At 67.6% G+C, this 26,371-nt stretch overlaps 3 protein-coding genes across 6 annotated transcripts; 1 reads left to right on the top strand and 2 right to left on the bottom strand.

The window, feature by feature from the left end:
* Positions 1-2,308: 2,308 nt before the first annotated feature.
* On the bottom strand, positions 2,309-9,068 carry KCNK4 (potassium two pore domain channel subfamily K member 4). 4 transcript variants are annotated; one of them, XM_090055077.1, is made up of 7 exons: positions 8,436-9,068; positions 7,103-7,840; positions 5,657-6,012; positions 5,440-5,566; positions 5,200-5,360; positions 4,927-5,113; positions 2,309-3,907 (listed from the first exon to the last, which is right to left on the bottom strand). In XM_090055077.1, coding segments are annotated over exons 2-7 (1,449 nt in total). In that variant the 5' UTR covers positions 7,104-7,840; positions 8,436-9,068; the 3' UTR covers positions 2,309-3,290. The 4 variants fall into 4 exon arrangements, with proteins under 4 accessions (XP_089911203.1, XP_089911202.1, XP_089911204.1 ...); XM_090055076.1 differs by having other exon boundaries at positions 7,103-8,096; positions 8,574-9,068; XM_090055078.1 differs by having other exon boundaries at positions 8,574-9,068.
* Positions 8,819-10,865, top strand: BAD (BCL2 associated agonist of cell death). Its single transcript, XM_090051520.1, has 5 exons — positions 8,819-8,899; positions 9,044-9,229; positions 9,444-9,564; positions 10,214-10,380; positions 10,665-10,865. Exons 1-5 carry the CDS (start codon positions 8,819-8,821, stop codon positions 10,767-10,769), a joined length of 660 nt encoding a protein of 219 aa, XP_089907646.1. The 3' UTR covers positions 10,770-10,865.
* A 422-nt stretch (positions 10,866-11,287) lies between these two features.
* PLCB3 (phospholipase C beta 3) lies at positions 11,288-26,132 on the bottom strand. Its single transcript, XM_090055218.1, is given in 35 exon segments — positions 11,288-12,871; positions 13,205-13,291; positions 13,586-13,643; positions 14,339-14,446; positions 14,787-14,863; positions 15,264-15,408; positions 15,593-15,788; positions 16,160-16,195; positions 16,356-16,488; positions 16,581-16,672; positions 17,016-17,120; positions 17,517-17,616; positions 17,868-18,029; positions 18,168-18,322; positions 18,420-18,544; positions 18,667-18,751; positions 19,428-19,524; positions 19,827-19,897; positions 20,015-20,113; positions 20,611-20,678; positions 20,680-20,768; positions 20,947-21,031; positions 21,261-21,343; positions 21,487-21,644; positions 22,124-22,270; positions 22,381-22,453; positions 22,455-22,548; positions 22,717-22,817; positions 22,904-22,979; positions 23,067-23,120; positions 23,207-23,286; positions 23,497-23,637; positions 23,965-24,033; positions 25,408-25,485; positions 25,877-26,132. Coding segments are annotated over 35 exon segments (3,603 nt in total). The 5' UTR covers positions 25,976-26,132; the 3' UTR covers positions 11,288-12,694.
* Positions 26,133-26,371: the final 239 nt, after the last annotated feature.

Raw genomic sequence — 26,371 nt, 5'->3', positions numbered from 1 at the left:
TGCCCCCCCCGCCCCGCCCTCGGTAAGGGCATAGCCCGACTCGCGCCGGGACCCTCCGTCAAGGTGACAGGCCTTTATTCGGGGGAGGGGCCGGGCCCGGGGGCTCGGGGCCCAGGGCTGGGGGCGCCGGGGGGCCGAGGCGGCCCCGCAGCTCCTGCAGGCGCTGCTCCACGGCCGAGACCAGCGGGTGCCCCCGGGCCAGGCTCCGGCGGTAATCTGGGGGGGCCGGGGGGTGAGTGGGGGGCGATAGATACCCCCACTCCCTGCTGCAACCCCCCAGGAACCGTCCAGGGGCCCCGCAGCCTCCAGGCCCCGGTGACCCCCCAGGTCCTCCGGGGCCTGCCAGCCCCCACACCCCCCCAGAAGCCCAGGGAGGTGCCCCCAGCACCCAACCCCCCCTAGGGACCCCACCCCGCAGCTCCAAGCACCGCCCCCCAGTGACCCCCCCTCACCTTTCAGGGTCTCCCCTAGAATCACCAGCGCTTCCTCCTGCATGAGCCTCAGGAGGGGCAGGGGCACCTGGGGGGGCAGAGGGGGGTAAATATGGGGAAGGCTGGGGTTGTGAGGGCTGGCTCTGTGCCCCCCCCATCTGAGACCTGCACCCTGGGGGCATCGGTTCTATTCAGCCGACACTGCCCCCCACACCCCAGAGATGGCTGCATCCTGGTTGGGGGGGGGAGTTCCTGGGGATCTGCGGGGCTCTATGGCAAGACTGGGGGGGCTCCAGGGGGGGTCGAGGGAGTCTCTAGGCTCACCGCAGCTTTGCAGGCCCGTTCATGCTTCTTCAGCCGGTGCCGGTAGGCCGGGTCCTGGGGGCAGAGATGGGAGTTGGGCCCCCCAGATCCCCCCAATCCCTGCAACACAGTCCCCACCCCTCCAGCTTCTACCCCCCAAGACAAGCCCCCCACTGCCTGGCTTCTCCCAGTGACCTCACCTCTTCCCCCAACCCTCTCCTGAGCCCCCCCAGGGCCTCCCCCTTAACCACCAACCCTCCCCCAAGATCCCCCCCACACCTCCCAGCTCCCTGTCAGGACCCCCAAATCTCCCTACCACTCCGGACCCCTGCCAGGATACCCAGGCACCCTTGGGATACCTCCAGCCCCATCAAGTCCCCCCAGCCCGCCACTGCTGGGACCCCCAGATCCCACCCCAGCCTCCCCACTAGAGACACCCCACTGAAGTCCACCCTAGTCCTGCCCTGCGGTTATGAGGGGGTGGGGGGGGCGGGGCCTGGGCTCCCACCTGGAGGAGCTGGTCCAAGGAGCATCCCTGGTCCCTGGCCTGGCGCCTCTGAGTGAGCTCTGCGCTGCCTGGAGCGGCGGGGGGCAGGGAGCTGAGCTGGGGGGGGGGAGGGGGCACTGCCAGGCACCCCCAACTCGCTCAGGGCAAGGCTGCAGCCAGCTCTGGGGTAGAGCAGGGCTAGGTATAATGGATGTGGCTGGCTCTGGGGTGACGCACTGTGAGGGACGCTGGTCTCTGGGGCATCTGTGGCCTGTCCTGGTTCCTTTGAGATGAATGGGTGAGATCTGGGGAGGGGGAACAAAGACCCCCACAACCCACTCCTTTCTTGGGTGGGAGGCTGATGCCCCCTGTCCTACCTCTTGGGAGGCTCCATCCGGTGGGTCTGGTGCAGTGAGGGAGGGGGGACTCCCCAGGGAGCTGGGGAGCAGCAGACACCCCCATCAGTCCCCTGCAAGCCCAGGACCAGGCTCATCTACCCCAGGCTCTGCCCCCATCTCTAGGCTGTGGGGGTCCTTTGTCCACTCCCCCCGACCGTGTGAGGGACCCTCAGGGCTACCTGGTTGAGGGGCTGGGCCGAGATATGCGGGGGGGGGGGCGCTAGGATCCTCTGTTTCTTACCTGCTGGCTGGCTCCAGCTCCTGGTTGTGGGGTAAGATTTGGGGGCTCAGAAGGGGACATGACCAGACACCCTCCCCCACTAGCGGTGCCCTTCTCAGCCCCCATCCTGGGTTCTGGGATTCAGGGTTCAGCCCCTAGCCCCATGAGCCCCCCTAGATCTTGGATTCCTCCCTAGCCCCCCAATACCTCCTCTCCCTGCTCCATGGTGCCCCGGGGCTTTGCTCCACACCTGTGGGGGGGTAGAGGCAGTCACCCCCCAAGTCCCCCATCACCCCTACATACCCCCCAGCCACCCAAATGCCCCCATCACTCCCCAAATACCCTCACCCCCATTCTCCCCATTCCCAACCCTTTCCTTGCCCCCCTGGGACCCCTGGAGGAGACCCCCCCCCAACCACACTGTCTCGCAAAAGGGGAGGGGGACAAAGAGACCCCCCCCAACCACGGACCAGACAGCCCTGTGCCCCGCGAGGGATGCTCTGACAAGGCGGAACCCGCATAGCAACTGTCTCCATGGTAACCCTGCATCCCACTCCCCCTTGCGAGATGCAGCTGCCTCTGGGGAGGGGGGGCTGTGTGTAACGGGCCGCAACTGGCTCTGGAGTACGCATAGGCTGGGTATAGCAGATACACAGACCACCCCCCGCCCCGACAGACACACAACAGACACAGCGTCTCCAGTTCGGATTTGGATTTAATCTGGAAAATCCCAGGCTCGATAGATGGAGGAGCCTGGGAGGCACCATTGGAGGAGGGGGGACAGACAGACAGACAGAAGGTGTGCGCGCTGGGGGTGTGTGGAGATGTACCCCCAAATCGGGGCAGAGATGCAGCCAGCTCTGGAGTGGGATGTGAGCTGAGTGTAACACATGCAGCCACTTTCGGGGGGGCTCAACCCCCCCTTCTTCCCGTCCCCCCCAGAAAAAAGGGCTGAGAATTTGGGGGCTTCTGCACTGAAAAGCCTCCAAATTCCCCCCAGTAGCCCCTGATTTAGGGGTGCCCCATTGGGCCCAGTAAGGCCCAAAGGGCCCCCATCCCCCCTGAGGATGGATGTGGGGCATTTAGCACCGTGGGGGGCCTTGAACTGGGGGGACACAGTGTCCATGCAGTGGGGGAGGGTGGGAGAGGCGACCCACCGCTTATGGGGGCTCCCCTCCCTTGCGTCCAGGTTTCCCCCACTCCAGGGGTTCCTCACTTCCGGGAGGAGGGGATTTCTAGGGACACCCCCACTTCCGGGTTCCCCTAGTTATGGGTCCTGCACTTGGGGGGCATTTCATGGGACCCTCACTTCCGGGTACCCCCACCTCCGGGTTCCCCTAGTTGCAGGAGACCCCCACTTCCGGGTTCCCCCCAGTTCAAGTTCCCCCAGCGGCAAGGGACCCCCACTTCCGGGTTCCCCCAGTTCAAGTACCCCCAGTGACATGGACCCCTCACTTCTGGGTTCCCCATTTCCGGGGTGCCCCGGTCTCGGGGGGGGATTTCCTGGCCCCCCACTTCCAGGTTGCCCTACTTTTGGGGGGCCAGTTTCCTGCCTCCCACCGTGGGGGTTCCCCCACTTCAGTGCCCCCCGCTCCCCAGCTGCCCGGTCCTACACGGCCTCGCCCTGGTGGCGGGTGCGAGCCTGCAGCTCCAGGGCGGGGGGCCCGGGGGGCCGGGGGACACGGGGGTCCCGGGGCCGGCGAGGCCGGCGGGGCGGCGCCGGGGGCGGCCCGGCGTCGCTCTGGGTGTCCGAGCTCTCGTCGATGAAGGCCAGGTTCTCCCCCAGGCCGTCGAAGGGGTGCGGGGGCGCCCCCAGCCCCCCACATCCCGGGGACCCGCCCGGCGTCCGAGGCCGGGGACTGAGCTGGGTCACTGCCAGGGTGGGGGACAGCGTGGCGGGCGGGAGCAGGGCCAAGGGGCTGGGGGGGGCCGGCCTGTTCGGGGCAAGGGGCCCCCCCTTGAGGCCAATGGCTTTGGGGAGCTTCTCGGGGAGCCCCACCCCCCCCGCCCGCAGCTGGGCCGTCACCGTGCCGGTCCAGCTGGCTGCATGCGCCGTCAGGCCCCCCACCTGCGGGGGAGGGGAACAAGGGGGGTCAGAGGGTCCCCAAAACTGAGCTGCTCCCCCGACCCCCAATTTCAGTCGCTCCGGGGACCCTCCCCCACCCTGGCAGGTTAGCTGGGGGTCCCCCCCAAGCAGCCCTCAGGGACGTGGGGGTCCGGGGGCCGTGGGGGGCAGGGCGGGGCCCCAGGAGGCCTTCCAGAGGGGCAGGGCTGGGGTGTCGCGGGTTCTGGGAGGGCAGGTGCGGGCTCACCCCGGGGGCCGCGAGGGGCTTCTGTGGGGGCTGGCCTGGGATGTCGGAGGTCTTAAGGGGGGGCCTTTCACGGGCTCCTTGGCGGGCTCTTGGCGGGAAAGTAGGGGACACTTTGGGGGGCCCTCACAGACAGGGCCCGGGCTGAGCTGGGGCCGGGGCGGGGCGGGGCGGGCTCCCTTGCGGGTGCTGAGGGCGGGGGCGGGGGTCCGGGGCGGCTCCGAGAGACCAGGCGGGCAGGGCCCGGCGCGGGGCCGCGGGGCCCCGGGGCTGGGGCGCTACCTCGGCGCGCGTGCGTTGCGTGAGGGCGCGCAGCCAGTTGCCGATCATGGTGAGGATGGAGGCGAAGTAGGCCAGGCCCAGCAGGATCCAGAACCAGACGAGCGGCGGGTACCAGGGGTGCGCTGCCCCCGCCCCCGCGCCTGCGGGCACGACCCGTGACGGCGGGCACCCGCCCTCGGCGCTGTGCGGTGTGTCCGGGGCCCGGGGCCCGGGGCCCGGCCCCAGAGCCGCCGCCAGCCCCGCCCCGCCTTCCTGAGAGGCCCCTGGCACCTGCCGCAGGGCCCCCAAGCGTCCGCCAGAGCCTCCCGGGCCCCCCTGCCCCCCAGGAGCGCCGCAGCCCTCCTGCACGGACCCCGCTCCCAGAGCCCTGAAGCGCCGAGTCCCCCAAAGCACCCCAGGCCCTCCAGGCCCCAGAGCCCTTGGACCCCCAGGGCCCCTCTGTACCCCCTTCCCCCCACCCCAAAGCCCTCCACCGCTCCCAAAGCCCGGCCCCCACCTGCCACGTAGTCGCCGAGGCCCACGGTGGTGAGCGTGATGACCACGAAGTAGAGCGACTCGAGCAGGCTCCAGCCCTCCACGCGCTGGAAGACGGCGGCCGGCAGCGACACGAAGAGCGCAGCGCCGAGCACCAGGAAGAGCAGCGCGGACAGCGCCCGCACCGCGCCCGGCCGCACCTCCCACTGCTGCGGGGCGCCGGGGTCAGCGCGCGGGCCCGGCCCCGGCCCGGCCCCGGCCCCGGCCCCGGCCCCGGCCCCGGCCCGGCACTGACCAGGAAGACGCGCTCCACGCGGGCGATGGCGCGGCGCAGGGACGAGCCGAGCTGGTCGCCGACCCCGGCCAGGAGCATCCCGAAGAGCGGGATCCCGAGCAGCGCGTAGAAGATGCAGAAGATGCGGCCGCCGTCGGTGCGGGGCGCCGTGTTCCCGAAACCTGCGGGGGGCGGCGGTCGGCGGGGCCCGCACTCCCGCGCCCGCGGCCCCGCGCGCCCGCCGCCCGCCGCCCCCGCTACCGATGGTGGTGACGACGGTGCCGGCGAAGAAGAAGGCGCTGCCCAGCTCCCAGCTGCTGCCGCCGCCGCCGCCGTCGGTGCCGTTGTCGGCGGGGTCCGGGCCGCCCCCCAGGAGCCCCCCCACGTCCTGCGGGCACAGCGTGCGGTGACCCCCGTGCCCCCGGCCCCACTGACCCCTGCCCCCGCCATTAACCCCGTCCTGCCCGGTGCCCCTCACCTGCAGCAGCCGGTCGAGCTCGGCGCCGGGCACGCAGCGGTGGCGCTGCAGGAAGCGGTCACGCGTGGCCCGGGCCTCGCGGAGCTGGCGCAGCTCGTGGGGCTGCTCCAGGGCGCGGAACACGAGCGCGCCGCCCACCAGGTAGGCCAGCACGGCGGCCAGCAGCGCCGCCACCGCCCCGCGCCGCGCCCGGTCCCCCGCGCCCGGCCCCGCGCCGGCCCGGGGGCCCTGGGCCGCCGCCGCCGCCGCCGGGGACCCGCGCAGGATGGGCTCCTTGGACGAGTAGTACAGCGCCAGCTCCGGGTCCGCCTCCGGGTCGGCGTCGGGGCCCGCGGGGGGGCGCGGGGAGCTGCTCACTGCGGGGGGCTCCCGGTTGGTGGGGGACCCCCAGGACAGCCAGGGACTCCCCACCTCCAGGATCCCTGGGGACACCGCGCAGGCCCCCAGGCATCCAGGGCCCCAAATCCCGCCCTGGAGACCCCCCAGCACCCCCGAATAGCCCAGGGACCCCCTGTCCCCCTGGAGGGAGCCCCACCCCCAATACCCGGGCAGCCCCGGGAATAAGCCCCTGCCCCCACGATCCCGGAGGCGGGGCTGCGCTGCGGGGTGAGGGCGCCGGCGGGGTGTGGGGAAGGCGGTGCGGTGCGGGGCCGCCCCCCCTCTCCCCCGGGGCAATTACAATTTCCTTTCAATTAACGCTGCCCCGCGCTAGCCACAAGCCTTGGCACCGGCGGGACTGGAGGAGACACGCGCACTCACACACACAGCATGTACACAACCCCCATGCACACTGACTCGGCCACACACACACTATTGTAGTCCCCATGCACACTACACAAGCCCCCGCACACTCCCGCGTCTCAGTCACACGCACACTGTGTACACAACCTCCAGCCCAGGCCTCTTTACACGGACATACAACCCCCTCGCACTCCTACCACACACACGCAAATACACTATACACACAACCCCATCCCACACACCCCACGCACACAACTCTCACCCCCAACACACACACGCACACACATACACCGTGCGCACAACACCCCCATGCACACGGGTACATAACCCCAACACACACGCGCGTGCACACAGTGCACCCAGCCCCCCCGGCCCTGCACACACCTACACAACCTTCCCCCACACAGATATTGTATGCACCCAGCCCTCCCCCACAGCCCCGGTAGTCTCACGTGCACACACGCACACGCACCCCCATGCACACAACCCCCCACACCCATGCACATAGCTCCACAATGCCCTCGCACTCCCCCCCACCACGTCCACAACTACACAACCCCAACACACACGCGCGCATGCACGCGCACACGCTCCCATCCGCGAGCCCCGTTCAGCCCCGGGGCCGGGGCCGGGCCGGGCAGGGCGCGGCCGCGGCGCGGGGTTGCGGGATGCGGTTGCCGTGGCAGCCGCCCCGCCCGCACTCACTGTCTGCAGCAGCGGGTCCAGGTCCTCCCTGCTCCGGCCCTGCTCCCCCCCGCCCTCCTGCCCCGGCCCCCCCAGCCGCAGCCAGCCCGGCCCAGCCCGGCGCAGCAGCTGCAGAGGCGGGAGGGGGGGTTAACCCTTTGGGGGCAGGAGAGGAGGGGGGAGGGGGCTGGGAACCCGGACGCCCGGGCTCACGAGGCGGGGACTGAGGTCTGGAGGCGGTGGGGGTCCCCCCCTGCTGGGGGGAGGTCGGGAGAGGGGGGGAGCCCGGACACCTGGGCTCCCTGGGAGAGGCTGGGCGTCCGGGGGCTTGGATGCCTGGGATCACGGGAACCAGGACAGGGCTTGGGCGGAGGGCTCGACTGGGGGCACCGGCTTCCCTGGGAGGGGATTGGGGTGGGGAGGGGCTGAGTGACTTATTTGGGGGGTCCCGGGGACAAAGACCTACAGGTTCGGGGGCAGCCTCAGCCTGCACAGGATGCAGCTGTCTCTGGGGTGGGCAGGCTGAGTGTAGTAGGCTCCAGTTGGCCCTGCTTTGGGGGCACTCACCATCAGAGCAGGCCCGGGCGCTGGTCCCTCACTCCTGGGTCTCTTCTCCAGCTTGGCCTGTCCAGGCCCCACTGAGGGGATCTCAGCAGACACCCAAATGGGTGGGAGGCCTGTACAACACTCCTGAGTCCCAACGCCTGTCCCAGTCCATCTTCCCGGTGGTCCTTGGTACCAACCATTTCCCCTCAGCCCCTAAGGGAAAGGGATCTTTAAGCCAGGCCTGAGATGCAGCCACCTCTGGGGGGAGGGGGGCATCAGGGTGAAGGAGAGGGGTCTGGCTGCAGTACTGCTGGGGTGGGGAAGACTGGGGACACGGGGCTGGGGACATGGGGCTGCCATGCGGCTGGCTCTGGGGTGGACTGCACCGGCAGCTGAGCAGAACAGAGGCCACTGGCTCTGAGGGGTCATTGGAGCCAGGGATATGGGCTCTGGCCGGATGCCACTGGCTCTGGGGTGGAGCACCAGGGCAGGGGACAGGAGGAAGAGGCGAGAAGCTAGAGGTGCTTGGCGAGCGCATTTATTGGGCATCTCTGTAATGGGGAACGATGCTGGGCACAGGCTGTTCCTCTCGTTACACCCACCTGCCAACAGGCCCCGGGCCAGAGCCGCAGCGTGTCACCCCCACCCCATCCGGCAGGGCGCCCAGCTCCCTGCCCAGATACCCCAGTGCCAACTTGCCTCATAGACCCCCCACCCCGCCTCGCTGCAAGGCAGGATAAGACCCCCTCGCAGACAACCCAGGTGGGGGGCTCCCTGCCCCCCTCCCCGAAAGAACCAGGCCACAAACTCTGTCTCGAGTCTGGGGGCTGGGGCCAGGACGCCTGGGCTCCGGGTGGGCTGGTTTGAGCGGGACGGGGGGGGGCTGGCAACCCGGACAGGCGTTCCTGGTGCTCCACCCCAGAGCCAGCAGCATCCAGCCAGGGACCTAAGGAGGGGAGGCGGCTGGGTTCCCCACGGCGGAGGCGGTCTCCAGGCTCCCATCCCCCGCTCCAGCTCTCGGACTCCGGGGTCCTGAAAAACCAGGCCTTCCCTCCTGCCCGCCCTCGGTCGCCTGGGCCAGCCCCCAGCACGGAGACCCCCCATCTTCCGAGTGTGGGGAGGTCCCCGGACGCCCGAGTCCGCCCAGGCCGGGGAGGGGGCGGCAGCCGCGAACGCAGCTGCGGCTGCGCAATGTGCGTAGACCCACACGGAAGCCACTGCGCCAGCGGCGTAGGCGGCGTCCAGAATACGACGGCCATCGAGACAGATGGGGTAGAGCGCCCGCCGCCACTTTAGGTGCGGGCAAGCGAAGCCCTTGTCCCGCCCGGCCGCGGCCATTATTGTTTGGGGTTAAGAAAACCACGCCCCTCCCGGCAGTCGCCTTCTTAAGTGAGGGCAAGGGGAGCCCCCGCCTAGCCAACCGGTGACGCCAAAAGCGGCGGGGCTTCCCTCGTGACGTTCCGTGCCGCCATTGGTCCCCTGCGCTGCGCCGCGCCTCGCCCTGCCCCGCCCCGCCCCGCCCTCTCCCTCCTCACTCCTCCCCTGGCGCCGGGGCGACCCCGAGCGCGGGGCAGCGCGGACGGACGGAGCGAGAGACCCGGGGTAGCGCGGGCAGCCCGGGGGGGTCCCAAGGGCAGGGGAAGCCCCGGAATCTGGGGGGATCCGCAAATCCAGGGAGGAGCCCAGAGCTTGGGGAGTCCCGGGAGTGGGAGAAGGGCAGGGAGCTCCTGGGATCGGGGGATCCCTGCGTATGGGGCAGCTCCCAGGCCCGGGGCATCCGCGGATCCAGGACGCCCCCCCCGCCATCTGCCCCCAGCCCGGCCATGCCTCCCCCGTGAGCATGTTCCGCCTCGAGGAGTTCCCGGAGGAGGACGCCTGCCCCGGGTCGGGGACCCCCGAGACCCCGCGGGGGGGCGCCCCCAGCTCCCCCAGCACCGGTGAGTCCCCCGACCCCTCCCCGCCAGCCTGCCCCCCCGTGTCAGAGCCCCGCAGTCCCCGCATTTTGGGGACCCCCAGCCCCGCCCCTGGGCTCAAAGCCCCGCCCCATGATATAGAGATCTCCCCCAACGGACCCCCCATCCCTGGCCTTGACCCCCGTACCTGGCCCTTGTCTCACTCTAGGGCCCGCCCCAGCCTCCAGGCAGGGCTCCCAGAGCCCCGCCCCATATCTTATCTGGAGCCCCCCATGCCAGCCTTATAATTCCTCAATTTGGGGGTACCCACCCCCTTCACTCGGGCTCCCAGCATCCCCCATTTGGGACCCCCCCGCCCTGCACATCTCCCACAGGCTATATGGAGCCCTCCCCTTCCAGCCCCACCCCCTCAATCTTGGGGACCCCCGGCCCCTCCATTGGGGTTCCCCATTCTCCTCCCATGCCTGGGCTCAAGACACCCACCATTTCGGGTCCTTCCATCTGGGGGGGCACCCCGCCTCCTCGGTGGAATTAACCTATTTGGGCTCTCGGGGGGGCGGGGCGAGGGGGTCTTTAGGCTCTTCCATATCTGAGCCGCCACAAGTAGGGGTCCCTATCGCTAGGGGGTGTCGGGGACCCCCCACCCCCGCACTAACACTCGCCCGTCCGGCAGAGCCCCGCACCCGCCTGCCCTCGGCCCCCTCCGCAGCGGAGCCCACCGAGCCGGGGACGCCCCAGTTTCGGGGGCGCTCGCGGTCGGCCCCCCCAGTTCTCTGGGCCGCGGCCCGGTTCGGCCGGGAGCTGCGCCGGATGAGCGATGAGTTCGACGTCGTCCTGCAGGTCTGGGGGCTCGGGGGGCCTGGGGGGGCGCGGGATACCCCGGGTATGCGGGGAGCCTGGGGGTGGGGCTTGTAGGGTGCGGGGTCTTGCGGTGTAGGGGATTGAGGTACCCCTGCGGTGAGGGATCTTGGGACAGAGGGGATTGGGGTCCTCCCCAGCACTGGGGGGTCCTGCTAGTTTGGGGGGGTCACGGTAAAGCCCCGCCCTCCAGACCTGCTCTGGGGGGGCAGGTGCTGTGAAGTGGGGGGCTCACACTGTGTCCCACCATCTCCCTCCCCAACCAGGTGCTGCCGCGGCCCCGGAGCGCCGGCACGGGCTGGAGGGAGGCCCTGCAGGGCTGGTGGGGGCGGCGGCCCCCCCATCCCAGCCCGCCCCGCGGCCCCCCGTGACGAGGGACCCAAGTGTGGGGCGGGGGGCTGCCCCGACACTTTGCTATGGGGGAGGGGGGGTTTCTACCGAGGTTTGTAATAAACAGGATGCGTTTTTGGGGGTGTCTGGCGTCTCGTGACCGTGGGTTTGAGGGACCCCGCACTCTCCGCTGAGCCCCTCCCACCCTCTTCCAAGCCCCGCCCCCCACACGCAGCCGCCACTCTCTACCCAGGGATTACCCCATAACTCACGAACCCCCCCCCCGCCCCAGCGCCCAGGCCCCGCCCCTCCCTGCTAAGCCCCGCCAACCACAGCCGCCCAAACACCAGGTTCGGCCCCTTTCAGATGAGCCCCGCCCCCACCCGTGCCAGGCCCTACCCCCTCAACACTGCTCATTGGCCACCTAGGAGCCTAGCCACACTCCTCGCAGCTAAGCCCCGCCCACAACGCGCCAGTAACCCCCCCCCATTAACCTTTTGATGCCTGGGTCCCCCCCCATGCTCCCCCCCATAGGCGTGGGGTGGACAGAGCCTGGGGCTGCCTGGAAAATCAGAGATTTATTCATATAAAAATGAAGCAGAAAATAGAAATAGGACAGTGCACAGACCGCCCCCCGTGGCGTCACCCCCAGGGAGGGGACCCCCGCTTTCAAACAATGGTAGAAGAATAAAGACTTCTTATGTTACAGCCCCAGAACGGGGGCAACTGGGATGCGAAGGGAGTTCAAAATGGCAGCCACTAGTGGTAGCTATGGCAACCCTACCTGTCCCCCAAAACAAGAATTGTGGGGGGGTCAAAATGGCCCCTAGTGGTAGCCATGGCAACCCGCTGGCAGGCTTCAGGCCCAGACTAGGCCCCGGCCCCAGTGACTCAAACTATTCCAGGATGTTTTTTTCCAACATGATGTCATGTCGTTACTTGAATGTATTTTCTTAAAATATCCTCTTAAAATTTCTTGAGTGGTTCCCACGGCCCAGGAAGCAGGCTGAGTGTGGTGGCTGCCCGGGACGGCTGGGCCGTGGGGGCCCACCCCAATCCTTGACCCTGGGCCAGGGGGTGGCAGTCCCTCTCCCCCTTCAAAATGGTACAAATTAGTAAAAAACAAACAAAAAACAAGAAAAGATTTTTCTATAGATTCATATAAAAATAGCCCTTTTTAGTGCTGCCCCCCCAAAAGTGGGGGACCCCCAGCGCTCCCCACTTCAGGGGAGAAGTGGCTAGCACCCTCCACAGGACTGGGCATCCAGGACTTGGGGTTCAACAGAGCGGTGCCAAGTGGCCCCCAAGCAGACCCCAGTTTGCAGGGGTGGCAGTGCTGAGTGTGTTAAATACCCTTAAAATACAGAGAATGGGATCTCTTAGTGTCTAGCAGTGGCTCTGCCCCCCACCCATAGCACCCAGGGGTGGGGGGAAAGTTGGGGACCCCACTGAACCCCATCAAGCAGGATCCAGGCCTTGGTCACAGGAAGGGGATGCTGAGATGTCCCCCAAACCCTCCTTTTGGGGTCCCATGGAAATGGGGGGTCAGTGCCAGGAACCCCTGGTCCCTCCTTTTCAAGGTCCCCCTAGCCGGGGGGATCTGTGCCCATCCCCTCAACCCCCCTATGCTGTGTCCCCCAGTCTGGGGGTCCACAGATATATGTGCCAAGCCCCCCCTTTTGGGGTGCCCCCATGCTGGGAGGTTTCAGGAGATGCCCCCTCCTGAGCCCCCCACTTCTGGCCAGTGGGAGGGGGGCAGAGGATTTGTACCAGGTGCCCCTCTGGTCCCTGGTCACCCTTAGCTGGTAAGGGAACCCCAGGCTCCCAGTTTAGGGGTATGCAGTTGAGGTGAGGGGGGTCAGTGCAAGGGATCCTCCAGCCCCCCACTTCTGGGGTCCTTGGGGAGGGGGGGCCACCATGCCAGCTGCTCTCCTCAGCCCCCCCCCCCACGACATTTGGGGAAGGTTCAGAGGACAGTGATGCTGTCCTCATCATCGCTGGGGGGACTGGAGGTGGGGGGTGCCTCAGTTGGGGGGTGCCCATTCCTGACACCCCTGTCCCCCTCAGCTGCCAGGAAATTCCTGATCTCCACGGGCAGGTCCTCGGCTTCCCTCGCCATCTCCATTTCCAGCGCCGCCAGCAGCTGCGGGGGGAGAAGGCAGGGCTCACGTGGGGGCCCCCACACAGGGCAGGGGGGCTCAGGGATCCCCAGGAGTCCTCTGAAACAGTGACTAGCAGGGCCCCCCCGTCCTGCCCAGGCTGGAACTCTTCCTTCCGGCCCCTCGTCCCCCGCCCCAGTCCCCCATTCCTTCCCTCCCTCGTTTCCCAACGCTCCAAAATAGCCCCCTACAACTGCCCCCCCAATCAGCACTATGCTCCCTCTGGGTGTAGCCAAGCCACCCTCCCACACTGCTGCCCCCTGGAGGGTCTGGGAAGCCCCCACCCCTGGGGTCTGGAGGCCCCCCCAAACTCTCACCCGGGGCTGCTCATCCTGGATCTGCTGGAGAATGTCATGGTGCCCCCCTACCAGGCGGTCCTGCCGCTGTACCTGCGCCTCCTCCAGCTGGGGGGGCAATTGTGGGGAGGTTAATGGGGGTACCTAGACCTAGCACCATCCTTGGTGGAGGGCAGGTCTTGGAGGGTGGGGGTCAGAACAGGCTGGGAGGTCCTGGGGGGCTTCCCAGGCTCAGAAGGCAGATTAGGGGGCTGTGGGGAGGTGGGAGGAGATTGAGTAGCCCCCATTCTCTGGGGGGGGGGTCAGGAAGCCGGGGGGTTCCCAGATTATGAGGGGAATCCATGGCAGGCGCCAAGTTGCAAGGGGGGGGTTGGAGTCCGAGGGGTGGCGGGGGTGACGCACACGGCGGATGGATGTCACCGACTCGGTGATGTGGCGCCGGTTGATCTCATTCAGGTCCCTGTGGGGATCGGGGGGATGTTTAGGGGGCAGCACCCTCAAAATAGTCTCCCACTCCCACCCAGTGGCACCCCAGCCCCCCCCACAGTGATGACACCCCTCCATGGAGCCCCCCAGAGCAACCAGCCCTGGGATCCCTGTAAAGGGCCTCAGAGCACACCCCAAAAACAACCAGCCCCTCCAACCTGCTGCTCAAGCCCTCCCCTCCCTAAGCTCCCCCCAAAAAGCCACAAGCCCCTCCCCTCCCCCAACCATGCTTCATAAGCCCCACCCACCCTATCCCTCCAGGCAAGACCCAGGACCAGCAAGGCCTGCCCCATTAAACCACACCTCCACCCCCTAAGCCCTGGCCCCACACTCCACCCCTACCCCTCATTTAGGCAGGCAGTAGGCCTGGCCCCTTAAGCCCCACCCCTAGCCACAGGCTCTGCCCACCTGCATTCAAGACCCATATGCTGCCAAAACCCACCCCAGTAAGCTCCACTCTATCACCCAAGCCACGCCCCCTCAGTAAGCCCTGCCCACATGTCCATAACTCCGCCCCCAAACCCCCTGAAGCCCCACCCTCCTACGCCACACCCACATCTCTATGAACCCCACCCATGAATCCCGCCCCTCCCACAAATTCCACCCACACCTCCAAAAGCTCCGCCCCTCCCTGCTATTAAGACCCACCCCACAAAGCCCCACCCCTACCCCTCCTTGCGGCCCTGCTCGCGGCTGCGGGCCCGCTCCCGGCTCCGGGCCTCACTGATGCTGTTGTGGCGCTTGCGGTCCAGGATGCGCTGCAGCTCTTTCTTCTCCCTGCGGGGGCAGGTCAACATGGGCGGGGTTAGCAAGAGGGCGGGGCCTGCTCTACCCAGCTGGTGCTCCACCCCAGAGCCAGCAGCAACTTGGGGACTATATAGAGATTTCCCTTCCTGGTGCTGCTAAGAGCGCCCCCATAAAGAGGGGGATGTTTCCACCCTGGGGTGGATGGAGTAACCCCTCCAGGTTCCTGAGGCCCCTGATTTGCAGCTTCCCCCAGCCACGGATCTACAAGGACCCCCAGACTGGTGCCCCAAAGCAGCCCCCACCCAGTTGTGTGATAAATACAGAAAGCTGGGGATCCCGAGACCCCTGTACCCCTCCTTGGCTCCCCTACCTCTCACTGGTCTCCTTGAGGCGCTTGAGCTGGGCGGCCTGGCACTCCAGGGCTATGTCCTGTAGGCGCTGTTGGGCCTGGTGGGGTGAATTGGGGGTCAGAGGGCAAAGGGGGAGCAGGCCCCCAAGCACCCCTAAGCACAGGCAGAACCTCCACATGCCCCTTCACACCTCCAGACTGGCCCCAATGCCCCGCCCCCATATCCCTACAATCACCCAATATAAATCCCAATCTCCTTTGAGCTGTGAGCCCACCCAGCTCCCAGATACCCCCATAAATACCCCTCCACTTCCCAACATCTCCCCCATATCAACCTCATCCCAGACACCCCCACCTGTCTCCGCAGCCATCCCCCTTCCAGTGCCCCTCACTCTTGACCCACAGCCCCCTGCCCTGATAGCACCCCTCACTTCTGACCTGCAGCCCCCACCCTGGTGCCCCTCTCTCCCAACCTGCAGCCCCCCTGTCCCCACATACCTGGAGCAGGTGCTCCCTCTTGCGTGCTGCCTCGACTTGGTGCTGGGCCTCCCGCAACTGTAGCAGCCCCTGGACCTGCACCTCGTACAGCTCCGAGCGCCGCCTGGCCCCAACCTGCTCCAGCCCCTCCACAGACCCATTGGCACTGTGGGGCCAGGACACAGGGCATCAGGGGCTGCAGGCTGGCAGTAAGGGGCACCAACCCCAGGGAAGGGCATGGGGATGCAGGTTGGAAGTGAGGTTGCTGGTGCAGGGCTGGCAGGGCAAGGGGCGGCAGGTCAGGTGTGAGGGGCACTGTCAGGGCTGGGGGGAGGGGGTGGGGGGCTCACCGGAGGCTGGCCTGGCTCCGGCGGCGGAGGCTTCCCCCAGCGGGGCTGGCAGCCTGGGCACTCTGCTTCTTGTGCAGCGCTGCTAGCTTGCGCACGTGTTTCTTGCGCAGGTCCTTGAGCTCCCGATACTGCTTCTTCAGCAGCTTCACATAGCCCTTGTGCTGCCGCAGCTCCTCCACCGACTGCGGGGACACGTCTGTGGGGACATGGGGCTGGGATGCGGCTGGCTCTGGGGTGGGTGCTGGGTGTAACGGGCTGTGGCTGGCTCTGGGGGATGCTGGCGGCTGGGTATAAATGTGGTGTGGTCAGCTCTGGGGAAAACTGGGTTGGGTATAGGCTGAATCCGAGGTCACTCAGTATAACAAGCTGAGCTGGCTCTGGGGTGGTCATGGGCTGGGTAAAACAGGCTGGAGCCAGCTCTCGGGGTGCTGGGTGTAAACAGGTCGTGGCTGGCTCTGGAGGGTGCTGGGTATAAACGGCTGCGGCTGGCTCTGTGGGCACCAGGCGCTGGGTGTAACAGCGGAGTATAACAGTTGTGGCTGGGCCTGGGGGCTCGAGTATCATTACCTGATAGGATGCTGGCGATGAGGTCATCTCTTTGCCCTGTGGGGTGGAAGGGAGTTATTGGGGGTGTGGGGCAGAGATCCCCTGTTTTTGCTGGGGGTCTCCATCACCCCCCCACCATTACAGCCCCATTATCAGACCCTACACAGACTTCAACCTCCCCTATGGGACCTCCCCACATTTTACCCCAGCACCATACCTGGGCTGGCAACACTGGGGGGACCAGTGGGGGGCAGCAGAGCGGCAGGGGGTGTCCGGGGGTCCATGGGGGGCTCGGGCACCGCTTCTGTCCTCTGCTTCCTGGGGGTCTCGCATGGCTTCTCTTGGCTCTCCTGGTTTAGGGGCAGGGAGGAAGAGGGGGTGAGGGGGTGGGCTGCGCCTGGGGCTAGGAGTGTTGCGGGTCGGGGGGGAAACAGCCCCTCACCTCGCCGTCGCCCATGAAGGCGGCCAGCTGCTTGGCGCGCTGGTCCATGAGGCTGACGTGCTTGATGGGGTTGATCAGGGCCTCGGCGTAGTCTGGGGGGGACCCCCAACGCAGGCACAGGTGAGACAGTCCCAAGGCCCCCAGCCCCTCCCCACGCCCCACCCCCTCTTCCTCAAGCCCTTCCTAGGCAGTCCCCTGTTTGCAAGCCACGCCCCATGTGCCCAAGCTCTGCCCACCCCACCCAAACCCCGCCCCTTTCCCCATAGCCCCCATAGACCAACTTTGCCCCTCCCATAAACACAAAACCCCACCCCCTGAAACTCCCCCACTGCCCTCCAAACCCCACCCCCTGCCCTAGCTCTTTGCCCCGCCCCCTCCCCGCCTCAGTTTCCCCACAGGGCAGCGCTCTCTGCCGCCAGCCGGGCTGGGCCCTACCCTGGTGGTCATCGGGGATGTAGTCGGTGGCCTCGGTGTAGACCAGCAGCGCGGGCAGGCACAGGGGCTGGTTGCTCTCGCTCCGGAGGCAGATGTAGTGGTACCCTGGGAGGGGTATCATGATTGGGGGGAGAGCAGGGCATTGTGGGAAGGGCACGGCAAGCTGCAGGGGACTGTGGGTAATTCAGGCTGCTGCCCCACCTGTCACCATGGCAGCACAGGGGGAGGGGGCAGGGCCTTGTGGGATCAGTCTGGCACTGGCTGCAGAGGATTGTGGGTAGCTGGAGCTCACCTGGGCCAGGAGCATTGTGGGAAGGGGGCCAGGAGCTAGCTGCAAAGGACTATGGGTCATTCCCGCTAGTACGGTCTATCTCATTACCATGGCAACATGCCTGGGGCTGGCAGCAAAGCGCCGTGGGACACAGGCCCCTGCATCTCCCTGCCGCCCTCTTGGCCACAGGCTGGGAGCTGTGCACCGCGGGGAGGGAGTGCCCTGCTCACCAGAGCGGATGGCCGAGATAGGCAGGACCCGGTGGCCTATGAAGCGGCCGCCCTCCTCGAAGACGGCCACGCGCAGGGAGGCCAGTGTGGGCAGCACCACCTGGGGGGTCAAGGGTCAGGGGTCAAGGCGTGCGGGTCAGATGACCCTCCACCACTGCCCCCCCACATCCCATAAAGTCTCCAGATGCCCTGAACATGCCTCACATCAGATGCAGCCCCCCCCACCAAAGACCCCGGATGCCTTCAACAACCCTCAGATACCCCCGCGCCCCTCAGATACCCCCCGACAGCCCTCACATGCCCCCAGCCCCCCGCGGATGACCCCCCCCACATGCCTTCCCCCTGGCTTGCCTTGGGGAAGACAAAAGGCTCGTCGTCCCACACGGGGTTGAAGGAGTTGCCCTGGCTGGTCCGGGTGCGAAACTTGCGGCGGGTATCAACCGGGAGCCCGAAGACATCGACCTCGACATAAACCCCGATCCGGCGCTCGGACAGAAACTGCCCCGAGATTATCTGTGGGGGGAGACAGGGCTGAAAGACCCCTGGCTCCCGCCCTACTCCAGCCAGTGCCCTTCACTCACAACCTGCAGCCCCAAGCCCTCCCGGTGCCCCTCACTCCTGAGCAGCAGACCCTTGCCACCCGGCGCTCACCTTGACCTTGAGAGTGTTAGGGACAATGCCGTCCACGATGGCCTCAGTGAAGAGGTCGAAGGCCTTGTCCTCACGCCGCATGAACTCGGGCTTGAGCAGGTACCCGCTGCGCCCGTTGTACTCGAACATCCCCAGATTCAGCTGCATTGGCACATCTGTGTGCGGGGGAGGGGGGGAGTGAGGGGCTGGGTTGGGGGCAGCAGGGGGCTGCAGGTTGGGAGTGAGGGGCACCAGGGAGGGGGAGGGTCTCACCGAGGGTCTGGAAGTTGAGGGCGACCATTTGGCAGCCGGCGTTCCAGAAGACCTGGGGCAGGTAGTTGGACGAGTCGACCCGGGTGCCCTTGGGGTAGATGCGGCTCAGCTGCTTCTTGTTGTACCTGGGGGGGTGTCAAGGAGCCAGCGGCACCGAGCAGGGGCCCCTCACTCCCAACCTGCAGCCCCCTGCCCCCCAGCCCTGCCGGTGCCCCTCACTCCCAACTCGCAGCCCCCGGCAGGATACTCCACGAACTCCATGGGACTCTTCAGCAGCTGCTCCAGCCCCTTGGTCTCCACAAAGGACGACATCTCGTAGGATTTGTTCCTCTCTGGTTGGGGGTGGGTGGGAATTACTGTGGGGACCCCAAGGAGCCTGGACAGATAGGACTTACCCTGGGGTAGCTTACACTGAGTCTGTAGTACCACCACCACTTACCCCGGGATAAGAGTAGACACAGCAGTTATCCCAGGGTAAGGGGCTACAACCACAACTCCCTGCTAGGGGCAGATCAAGGTCCCCAGTGGTTGAGGACAGACAGCATTTATCCCAGGGTAACTCAACCCGGATCTCTGAAACCCATGCAACTTAACCCAGGATAGGAGCAGACACGCAGCGGTTGTCCTGGGTGACAAAGGGTTATTACCATATCTCACCAGGGGGCAGGTCAGAGCACCCCAATGGTTGGAGACAGACTAGACTCCACCCTGGGGGTAATTAGCCCTGTGCCCAACCCCAGGGCTTCTTACCCCAGGATAAGTGCAGGCCCACAGCTTTTACCCCAGTTTTACCCCTGTGGGACAGTTATCCCGGGTCATGACACCCATGAGAGCTTCCCAGCCTGGGGTGGGGGGAACACAAATCTGAGCCCAGATGCCCCCCCAACCTCCAAACTACCCCCTACTAGCACTGGAGAGCCCCCCCTCTTTGGGCATTTTGACACTGACAGCCATCCAGCGGCCCCCTGCCCTGCTCTGCACTGCCCCCATCCCCACCCCACCACTCACTGGCGGCTGCCTGGAAGGACTTGAACTTGACGGGCTCGATGTAGTTCACAAGGGTGGACATCTCCTCAGTGGCATTCACCTCGCTGCTGGCTGTGCCCTGGGGAGGGGGTTGAAACCACTCCTTGGAGCCCCCAAAACCCCAGGCCCAGCCCCCAGACACCCCCCACCCAACCACAGGCCCCCTCCCCCACCCAAACCCCCATACTCCCCCACTGCCCTCCCAAAAAAACCCAGACCCCCTCCGGAGACCTCCCAGCCCAGTCCCTCTGAATCCCCGCTACCCCTCTACCCTGAACCCCCAGCCCAGCCCCCCACATCTCCCTCCAACCCAGCCCCCCCAGCTGTGATGCTGCTGCAGTGGCTGGCGGGGCTTCAAAGGAGCTAAGGACCTCCCCACACCTCATCTGTTGTCGCCTTCTTGAGATCTGGCTGCTCCTCGTCATCGTCTTCCTCACTCTCCGCCTCCCGGTCTGGTGGGGAAGGGGTTAACATAGCCAGCTGCTGCTCCTCACCCCCACCCTGCAGCCCCCTGCCCCCCACAGCCCTGCCTGTGCCCCTGACTCCGCACGCACAGGCCTCCCCCTCACCGATGGACTTCCGGGGCTCCCCCAGCTTGCTCAGCCTCTCGGAGACCTTGTCCTCCCCACCGGGGGGCACCCCGACTTCGGAGGGATCCGGGAAGGAGCCTGGACGGGGGTGTGCAAAAAGAAGGGATCAGGATTTTGAGTCCTGTGGGGCTGCAAGGACCACCCCCTCCATCTGGCAGGTATGGGGTGGGAATATACCCGGAGGGAGGGTGGCTTGGGGGTACCATGCTAAAATCGGGGCGGGGGGCTACCGCACCATGTACCAGATGGGCAGTCAGGGGGAGCAGGTTATTGGGGGTGGCTGGGGGCGGGGCCTGGAGGTGGCTGGGGTGCACCCCAGGTTGGGTGGGGGGTGGAAGGGTTTGGGGGCCACACACTGGGGGTTACATATGGGTGGGGGGCAGAGGGGGGCTGGGGGGTTATTGTCCTGGGTGGGGTGGGGGTGCTGGAAAGACCATGTAGCTGCGGGGGGATGGCCTGGGGGGGTTGTCCCAGGTGGGGGGGGGGCCAAGGGGCATGCACCCAGCTGGGGGTTTGGGGGCCTGACCCGTTCGGGGGGGGGGGGAGGAGGCCGCCTGGGGCCCAGGGCTACCTACCAGGCGGGGGGGCGTCGGGCTCACCCAGGGGGGGCTCAGGCGGGCGCCGGCGGACACTGCTGGGGGGCTGGGGGGGGCCGCGGGCGCCGCTTCTTGTTCTTCACCAGGATGCGGCCGCGCAGATCGTGGGGGCTGGGCAGGGGCACGCCAGCCTGCAGCTGGGGACACCGGGTTGGGACCCCTTGGCCCTGCCCCTCTTCCCCCTCGGCCCCGCCCTGGAGCCAGCCTCCACCCCCCAGGCCCTGGCCCTCTCACTGGCCCCACCCCCAGCTCCGCCCTGTTCCTCTGGCCTGTCCTGAAGGCCCCGCCCCCACCCCATGGCCACCCCCCCCTCACCGGGTACTTGTCCAGGGGCTCGATGAGCAGGGCATCCCCAAAGCCGCTGCGGCAGTACTCAGCCATCTTGGCCTGCTGCTTGGCCCTGGGGGGCAAGGGGGGAGGGTGAGAGCGGGGTGGGGGGCAGGAACGTGCTGGGGCAACTGCAGGCTCTGCAGAGGGCACTGATGGGCATGGGGGAGTGGGCAGCTGGGAGCTACCGGGGGGGCCGGATCCACGCCAGGGGACAGGTGGGAGGGGCTGCAGGGGATTCGGTCGGGGTCGGGGGTCAGAGCCAGATGGGGCTGGTCCGGGGGGGAGGGGGGGGCACTCACGAGTCGACGTGGTTCTCGAAAGACAGGATGACGGGGAACGGCGATGTCTTGAAGGCGCTCTCCGCGATGGCCTCGATCACCTCCTGGGGGGGCAGTGTCAAGAGGGAGGGTCCCTGCTTGGGGGGGGGGGCTCTGGCTGGGGCAGGGTGTCAGTGGGCCCTCATGGGGTCCCCGGTTAAGGTGCGGGGCTCCAGGGGGTCCCGGCCTGGGAGGGCTCTGGGGGTACCTTGAAGGAGACCTCGGTGGTCATGGTGAAGCCGTGGGTGATGAAGGGCTCCTCGTCGGGCGGGCGCCCCTTCCAGCAGTCCAGCTCGATGCAGCGGCACCCGCTCAGCAGCACCTGCCGGTACATCTCCACCGAGGACGCGCCTGTCAGCTGCCCCGCTGCGCCGGGAGCGGGGGGTCAGCACCACGCCAGGCCTGGTCCCAGTAACACAGCAGGACCCCCCAGTACCGCCCCAGCCCGGCCACGGTCACCTTGAGCCTGCCACTGCTCCCAGTCTTCCAGCCTGGCTGGTTCCAGTGATACTGCTACACTGGTCCCAGTAACACGGCTCTACCGGGCCCTGTTTCCCAGGCGTATAGCTCCCAGGAACGCTGCCACACCAGTCCCAGTCACCGGCCAGGCTACTGCAGGTCATCTCCCCATACTGGCTCTAGTTTCCCAGCCACGCTGGTCCCAATAACCCACCCGTAGGAGCCCGTTACCAGCCTTGCTGGTCCCGATAACCTGGCCATACTGGTTGCAGTAACTTCGCGATGCTGGCCCCAGTAACCTCACCACACTGGGACCAGTTTCCCAGCCATCCTGGTCCCAGAAACGTGAGGAGCCCAGGGGCACATGGGGGTCCCCGGGGGGGCACCTGTGAGGTAGGTGTTGTGGGAGGAGTTGATGAAGTAGCTGCTCAGGGGCTGGGTCATGTCGTCGCTCAGGTCCAGCTTCTCGGGGGCCACAATCCCGTTCTCGTCCCCGCCCAGGAAGCGCCCGAAGCCCTCGAGCGACATCTGGTCTGGGGGGGGCAGGGGTCAGCAGAGGGGCACCGGTGCCCTCGCTCCCCACCCGCAGCCCCCCGCCATTGCGCCCCGGTGCCCCTCGCTCCCTCCCCGCAGCCCCACTCACCGCGCTGCAGGAACTGGGGGTTGGTCTCGTACTTGTGGATGAGCTGCCGCACCTGGGCCCGGTCCAGGGGGGGGGAAGAGGACCTCGTTGAGCCGCGGGTCACGCTGGCGCTGGTTCAGGAAGTCCTGCAGCTGGTCCAGGCTCAGGTAGGGCTTCCCTTTGGCCCCGCTGCGGGGGGTGGGGGAAGGGGAGGTCAGCAGGAATCTCCCGGATCCCCTAGACAACCCCTGCCACCCCCCAAGGGGCATCGCTCTGGAAGCCCACCAGTATCCCATAGTGCCTCTCAGCTCTCCCCTCCCAGCTACTGCCCCTCCCTCCTGCCCCGGGGCCCCTCACATCTCCAGCAGGATCTTGTCGATGTCGGGGCGCAGACAAAGCTTATCAATGAACCTCTCGAACATCTCCAGGGTGAACTCGTCCGGCTTGATGGACTCCGTCTGGGGGGGCACGACAGGATACTGGGGGTCAGAGCGGGGGCCAGGGATGGATGGGGGAGGGCCGGGGGACCGGCTGGGCGACATACTCTGTTGAAGTTCAAGCCGCAGGACTCCAGGGCCGTCTCCACCCGCTTCTTGTCGGCTGAAAACATCTTCAGGATGCTGCGGGGGCGGGGCGGGAGTGAGGGGCAGAGGCAGGGGAGGGGGCTGCGGGTCAGGAGCAAGGGGCTCCATGGGGGGGTCACTCACTTCTTCACCGGGATCCTGCTTTCCTGGTTGACCTGGAGCTTGAGCCTGGTGTAGCTGGAGGGGGGTGGGGCACAGTGAGAGCTGCAGCGGGGGGGGGGGGGGGGGTCTGCAGGGACAGCGGGGGGGCAGGGGTCACTCACGCCTTGTGCAGGAAGGTGTTTCGAGACGAGTTCTGGGCCAGGATGTTCATCGCCAGCAGGAACAGCTCCTCCGCCCACAGCTGCAGGGGTGGAGGTGAGCGACCCAGGGTGCCCCTCACTCCCAACCCCCCCAGCCCTGCCAGTGCCCCTCGCTCCCGACCCCCAGCCTCCCGCTTCCCCCCAGGCCTGCTTGTGCTCCTGAATCCCAGCCCCCTGCCCCCCTCCAGTGCCCATCACTCCCGACATGCAGCCCTGCCCCCCCCGCCCTCCAGTGCCCCCGCAGCCCCCACCTTAGCCACGTCGTCCTGGACAGCCATGAAGTTGAGGAAACCAAGAGACACCAGGTTGGCACCGTGGACAACTGTCAGCAGCTTCTCCTCGGGGTGGGGGTCTGCCCCCCCGAAGCCCAGCACCTCCTGGGTCTTGGGGTCCTAGGGGAGAGGAGAAAGGGGTGGAGGTAGGAGCAGGTCCTGCCCCCTAGGGGCCAGTGTGGGGGTGAGATGCGCCTGCTTCTGGGGTGACAAGCAGCCAAGTACAACAGGGCCCAGGATTGGGCCCAAATGGTTATCAGGCATACAGCTCCCACCCAATACGCTGCCCCCTCCCTCCATACATCCCCAGCCCTCAGAGACCCCCCAGGCCCATCATGCCCCCCCCCATCCCCTACAGAGGCACCCCTGCCTGTGCCTCCCCACCCTACGGAGATGCCCTATGCCCTCTACAGCCCTGCCTCCACCTCCCCTTGGCCCCACCCCAACCTTGGGCATCTTGGCATAGCGCCCGGTCCGGGTGTCCCGAATTGTGCTGATGTCCAAGAGGTCCACCTCCTGGCGGGGAAGCAAAGGGGATGGTCAGGGGGTTGCAAGTCGGGAGTGAGGGGCGCTGTCCAGCTTGGGGGGAGAGCAGGGGCTGCAGGTTGGGAGTGAGGGGCACCGGCGGGGCTGCAGGGCCCAATCCCTGCATGCAGGTAGTGGAGCTGCGGGCACCGGGCCAACCCTATACAAAGTGCTGTGGCTGCAGGCAAATGCTGTGGGTTGTGGTTTGGGGGAACCCCCGCACGCCTGGCCTACGGGACCCAGGCATCCGGAAGCATGGGCTGACCCAGATTTGGCATCCAGGAGCCAGGGGGGCTGTGCGCGCGTGGGTGGGGGGGCCTCCTAACCCAGATCTGCCCCCTCCCCTCCCCTGCCCCAACTCCAGAGGGATCCCAGGCATCCGGGAGAGCGGCATAACCCAGATCGACGCTCACCCCGGCGCCGCTTGCGGCCCCGCTCAGAGGGAACGCAGTCCGCAGGGGACTGGGGCGGCCCCCCCAAGCTCCTGCATCCCAGGCATCTGGAGGCCTCCACCAGCATGCCCCAGCCCAGAAAGGATGCAGGTGTCCAGGAGCTGCCAGGGAGCTGGTGACCTAGATATGCCACCACTGCCCCCCCCGCAACAACCCCGGAGTGAACCCAGGTGTCCAGGGTGCTGCACCCCAGCGGGAACCGGGCATGCAGGAGCAGGGGAGATCCGCACCCCTCTCGGGCAGGGAACCCAGGCGTCCGAGGCTGGGACAGGAGCCCCCCCAGGGAAGCCAGGCATGTGAGTGGGTGGATCCCTGGACTGGATTCCCTCCTCCCCTCCCTCCCCAGAGGGAACCCAGGCGTCCGGGCGGGGCCCAGCTCCGCACAACCAGATGCCTACGTCTCTTCCCTCCCCCAGCTCCCAAAAGGACCAGGCATCCAGGCAGCCGACCAACCACTTCCTGCCCCACACCAAGAGGCCCCTTCCAGGAGAGGGCGTGGGAAAGGGCACCTCCGCCTGGGACGGGGGGGATTCGCCCCCAGCCCTTTGGGGCAAGGCGGGAGCCCCGGGACAAGCCCTGGGCCCTGCCAGCCCCCCCCCCAGCACCAGGGGGCGACACAAAACTCTGTACCCCACCGCAGTGAAAAAAGGGGGCAATACCCTCAGTTGGGGCAGTTACCCCCCCCGAACCCCAGCACTTCCTGATGCCCCTCCCCCACACAAACACCCCCCTAACTCCCCCCAGCCTCAGTCACCCCCCTCAGCCAGCTCCCGGCCTGGGGGGGGAAGGAGGGGGCAGGCAGGGGCTGTCAGGGGCATCCGGCCCGGCCGGGGCAGATAAGGGGCTGGGGCTGGGACCGGGCCAGGGACTTCCGGGCCGGGACTTACCATGGGGCCCCCAGCCTGCGACCTACCATGTTGGGTCCCGTCCAGTAGAGGAAGAAGCCCTGCGGGTCCACGCGGAGCGTCACCGGGGTGCGGGTGGGGGGCTCCTGCGGGGGCGCAGGATCGGGGCCTGAGCCCGGCGCCCGCCCCGCCCCGCCCCGCCCCCACTTCCCCGGCGGGAGGGCAGAGTCCAGGGCGAAGACTTTGGACCCCCAGATCCGGCGCCGTAAAGCCCCGCGACTTTGCCCGCAGGGGACCCCCGCCCCGGGGCCTCGCTGGCGCCTCGCCCGGGCCCCGCGGGGCACCCGCGCTCCTCTCCCCCGGCCCGGGAGCTTTCCCGCTCCTGGGGCCGCCCCCGGCCCGGCCCGAAGAAGGAAGCGAGACGGGGCCGGGGCCCGCGACGCCCCGCAGCCCTGCCCTCCGGCCCGGGGCGAGCGCGGCGGTCCCGGATCGCGGCCCGGCGCTGCCGGGGCAGGGGCCCGCGCGCCCCCCGCTCACCTCGTCCCAGCGGATGAACTTGCTGCCCCGCTGCAGGCTCTCGGGCACGCGCGGGGGCTCCAGCTGGAGCGCGTGCACGCCCGGGCGCGCCCCCGCCATCGCCGCCGCTGCCGGGACCCCCCGCGCGCGCGCGCCGCCGCCGCCGCCGCCGCCGCCGCTGCTCCCTGCGCGGGCCCGGGAAGGGGCGGGGCTCCTCCCCCGGCCCCTCCTTCCTTGGGAGAGAAGGGGGCGCTGGCTCTTTAAGGGAGAGGCTTTCCAGGACGCGGGCCCTTTAAGAGCGACGGGGTGCCGGGGGTGGGGGTGCTGGCCCTTTAAGGGGCTCTTTCCGGGGTGCGGGCCCTACGTGGCTGGGGGGAGGCGCCGTGCCTTGAAGAGGGGTGAGGCGGCTGAGAGCTTTGGGGGTGCTGGCACTTTAAGAGGGTGGGGGCCTTGAGTTGTGGAGCCTGAGAAGGGTGGGGCCGGGAAGTCGTAGCCTTTCAGAGGAGTTTCTGGGGT

The sequence above is a fragment of the Crocodylus siamensis genome, chromosome 6, assembly GCF_052110815.1.
Source record: "Crocodylus siamensis isolate JL-2025a chromosome 6, ASM5211081v1, whole genome shotgun sequence".
In the NCBI taxonomy this organism is placed as follows: Eukaryota; Metazoa; Chordata; order Crocodylia; family Crocodylidae; genus Crocodylus; species Crocodylus siamensis.
This window is presented reverse-complemented; position numbering and strand designations above follow the sequence as displayed.